The 4,601-nt window shown below is 35.4% G+C and overlaps 1 protein-coding gene across 1 annotated transcript; it reads left to right on the forward strand.

The window, feature by feature from the left end:
- The first annotated feature begins 2,914 nt into the window (after nucleotides 1–2,914).
- On the forward strand, nucleotides 2,915–4,281 carry LOC138935897 (tetra-peptide repeat homeobox protein 1-like). Its single transcript, XM_070300796.1, has 2 exons — nucleotides 2,915–2,941; nucleotides 3,412–4,281. The coding sequence occupies exons 1-2, from the start codon at nucleotides 2,927–2,929 to the stop codon at nucleotides 4,279–4,281; spliced, it is 885 nt and encodes a 294-aa protein (XP_070156897.1). The 5' UTR covers nucleotides 2,915–2,926.
- The last annotated feature ends 320 nt before the right edge of the window (nucleotides 4,282–4,601 follow it).

Consider the following 4,601-nt stretch of genomic DNA (forward strand, 5'->3'; position numbering starts at 1 on the left):
ACAAATTAACTTTCAAATAAAATACAAAATAAGATTTTATTATCGTGGTTTGTGTTTAATTTATTAGAATCTTTTAATTTATAATATTTGAAATCTTGTGTCACTAATTAGAGACAACTTTCGCTAATTCAGTTTAAGAGAACGAGGGGAGAAACAAAAATCGCGCAAAGGCGTATAATACAATATTTTCCATAAAGCTGTCAGCGCGCGTTGCGCGTTCTTCCTGCGGTTGTCTTCGATGCTTGCGATTGCGAGAGTGGTTGCGAGAAAAATAGAAGAAGGCAGGAAAGGTGCAGTATTTATAAAGAATTCTAACGACTCTGTAATTAGTGTAATTACCGCTCGTGCCGTGTCTTGCGCGGTCTTAATGCCCGCGTCACTCGAAACGCTCTTTTCGTAATTCCTTCTAATGTATCTGCCGGTGAAAAAGAGACGGGAGGACCCTTAGTTCCCTTAGGTTGAGGTGGAAGGAGACTTCTGGCGCTGCGACAGTGCCTGCAGTATCTAGATCGAATCCGCGCCGGTTGCGAACGAGAAGGATCCTCCTCGACGATTGCCAGCAAGAAGGGATTACCTCTAATCTCTGACATTAGCTCCCGCTCTGCATCGATCGTGCTTCGCGCGCTCCTACAGGAATATGTCTCCATTTACTTTCTGCTTTTTTTTCTCGGCAGCTTGCTCGCGAATATCCGAATAAAAAGGATGACGTGGATAAATCTTGGCGGCAGGGCGTCTGCTGGTAAAAGGCTCTTATTGTTAGTGAAAATTCTTCGGAAACTACTAATTATGAGAAGACATTTGGCTAGCAGCAAAATATGCCTTTTACCGTTCAAATATAATATCTATCTGATAAAGCTTTAAGAAAAAGTTTTGTATCTACGTTATTTTTTAAATTTACATTTACAGTCGTGATATTGCTTGCTATATAATTAATGCAATATTCAATAATTATAGTTCCTATATAAAAATACTATTTAAATATTCTCTAATTAATTTTTTAAATTATTTATTAGTTAATATTATTATATACTTATTTATTAATTACGCATGTGTAAGATTTTCTTTTATATTAAATTATTTTAATCAAAAGATTGTAATATATATAACATTAAATTGGCATCATGTGTACTTGAAGTTGATATCTTTAATTTCATTGAGATTTCATTTTCTATTGTATAAAAAAAAGAATATTCTAAAGAATTGAATATTTCAACAATTTTAATAAAATTATTTGCATTGTGCGTGCAACAAATTTACTACCTTTATTTCCAAAAAGAAGAAGGAGAATAAATGAGAATAAATTAAAACACAGGCAATTCATCATTAGCCGTAATTAATACTCATTTATGTTTGAACTATACACACTTCGTAGGAATATTGAATCGTTGTGCGGTGAGTCCAATTAATTCTCAAGTAAGGAAATTAGGATTACGACCGTGAAACGGCGCGCGGTTCTCACAACGCGCTCAACGAGACGTTGCTAATTGTCGCCGTATGGTTACCGATTTATCGCCCCAGGCTAGCATACTACCGACGTCTAAACTGTAAGTAAAAGGGCAATTACCGGTTGACCGCGACAAATAAAGTGACTCGAGAAAGATATTAAACGCAGGTGACCGTTATAGTGTTAGGTAACGCGTCTCCTATACCCGTCACAGTAGATTCCACATGTGTATCATCCCAAAAGAAGTTTATCATGAAAGAGAATTATCTTTTTTTAAGATAAAGAAAATTAAGAACGAGGCACAATTTATATATAATAAAATTGGCTCTTTTGTCACTTTATTCGTTTATAAATATCTTATATGTTAACGGAATGCGATTCTTTAATGACGTTACTCGTTCAATAAATTCAAGATGTATAGTTTGTTCGTCAATCTACTTCTCTCCCTGCCTCTCTCTCTCTCCTCTCTACATTAATATCTTATAATTATATTCAAGGAGATACATATATTTTGTCAATTTTTAAAACTCTCGCAATACGTACAAAATGCTGATAACAATTTACAAATATTATATATAAACATTTACTTATAAAAATACATATTAACACAACTAATAGCATACGTATATTACTAGAACATGTAAATTATATACAATAATAATAATGTTATTATTATTATTATTATTATTATTATTATTATTATTATTATTATTGTTATTAAAATTTTATATTTTTGTATAATTAGAATTAACGATTTTTATTTATATTTCTTTTATATTAAAAATGCAATAACTGATAAGAATGTATAATTTAGGGCACATGCTTGTGAAACATATTTGCATTCTGTAAATATGTATATGAATTGTTATACGTCAGATATTGAAAACAATCGTATTACGTGGAAATGACATTTGCAGAAAAATATTGTTAATAATAGCAGTCATACAAGTGTGATCCAATTAATAAAACTTGCTATGATAACAACAATGGAAACGATAAATCTTCTCACTTACATTATGTTAACGGATAAAAGCGTTATTTTAATTGTATTGTAGTTTATATATATAAAAATCTGTTTTCATTTCTAGAGAAATAGAATTTTTTCGTTATTCATTTCTATTTGTATTAAATTATGCAAATATAAATCATTTAGTTATATTCATAAAAAAGTTGAGAAATCTGAATTCGTTGATGCAACAAATTTTATATACGATCTGATGAGGAACGCGCGCGCGTTGTTAAAATTACTTATGAATATTCTTCATCAATTCACTCAGCCAATCGCCTCTCGACATTTGAGCTATGTGGTTAGTTATGTAACTGAGGAAATATAGAAGTTTTAGAATGTGATGGGTCCAGATCAGAGGGCGTGTGCAGCGGATATCTAGTGAAAGTGAAGTGTCGTCTGGCATCACCGTATAAAAACCGACGAATCGATGATATCAAGCACATTCAGAATCATCTCTTCATAGCACGTTCATCATGAAGGCGTTCTTAGTAAGTAGTGAAATTTCTCGTCTAATTATCTACTTTTAAACATCCGAATATAAGCACAAATGCACCATAATAAGATAGTATTTTAGATTGTTATAAGAAATATAAATATAATATTAAGTAGAAAGATGCAGCTTCATCTTATTTAATCATTTTTTATTAGCGAATATATCATAACACAATTAACTATATATTTTTGTTTAATTATATATTACATTTTGTTTATTTATCAATTTTTTTAATTAATCCTTTGCCAGTGGCAAATTTATCTCAAATATGTAAATATATGTATAAGCGCCTTCTACATAGATGTAGATCATAGAGCAATATACAATAATATTTCCATATTCGTCTTAAAACGGAAAGAAACGTTAAGTAAATTTGTAATAATATATCTATTACCCATAAAATTAATTTTCTCTTTTGATAATATCTTTCTAGATATTAATGACAAATCGCTGTTTTTTATACAGGCTTTATTATTGACCATCTCCATCATCGCCTGTGATGCGGGATATGAATCCGGGAAGAAACATGTTTTGCACGGAGATTTCGTACCGAGTATTCCCATCGATCACGGTGGCGTTGTGTTGCACGATCACGGATATGGACATGGATATGGACATGGATATGGACACGGATATGGATACGGATATGGTCATGGATATGGACGCGGGGATGGAATTCTGCACGGTGTAGGAATCGGTCCTGGAATCGGATTCGTCGGGGGAAGCCATGGATTATACGGACCAAGTTATGGACACGGACATGTACCGGTGCACCACATTCACAAAACTATCGTGAATCGCGTGGTTCAAGTGCCGGTTCCCGTGCCTCAACCCTATCCCGTCACTCGTAAGATTCCGTACCCGGTACCGCATCCCGTACCCGTCGAAGTGAAACGTCCTGTTCCAGTTCCGGTGCCTCATCCTGTCCCGGTCGTCGTCACCAAGGCCTACCCCGTTAACGTACCCCGTCCGGTACCAGTGCCGGTCCCTCAACCCGTGCACGTGCCTTATCCAGTACAGCAACCAGTCCCAGTTCCGCATCCGGTTCCGGTATCGTTTCCTCAACACTTACCGATCGGCCCCAATCCGTATCCCCTTCCGCTACCCCCTCAAACCGTCCAACCAATTGGTCCCATCGGGATTGGACACGTGAATGGAGACGCCGGCACTATATTGGAAGGCGGACACAGCTCCGGACTTGCTATATCCAGCGGTATCGCGAACGGCGGTGAACACTCCGCTGGTTTTGTAGGTCTGCCGAATTCAGAATTTCACTTGAGCGAGCAATCCGGCGAGGGATACTCATATCCGGTACCGACGAAAAAATTCTTTTAAGCTAGGCATTCAAAGAAATCTGTTGCGAGCGACATTTACACACGTGGATGTCATATCGCGGATACATCTATCGTTTTCGAAATTTCAATATGCATCTGGCTCAAATCACACCCATACCCGCATTTCGCGTAATATTTATGAACACATTCATATTACCGTACACAGCACGAAATTATGATTGTAATTAAAAATTCTGTTTAAGATCGCGAAACGAAAAAGGAGATATATTGATATTTACTTTCGCGCTTTCAACGATGACAAGAAAAAAAGAGAGTAATGAATTTTAAAAGCGTGAAAGTAACATAATGTTATGTGAGGTG

This window comes from Polyergus mexicanus, unplaced genomic scaffold (genome assembly GCF_030449975.1).
Source record: "Polyergus mexicanus isolate NDT 795.1 unplaced genomic scaffold, iyPolMexi1.0 SCAF_8, whole genome shotgun sequence".
NCBI lineage: Eukaryota > Metazoa > Arthropoda > Insecta > Hymenoptera > Formicidae > Polyergus > Polyergus mexicanus.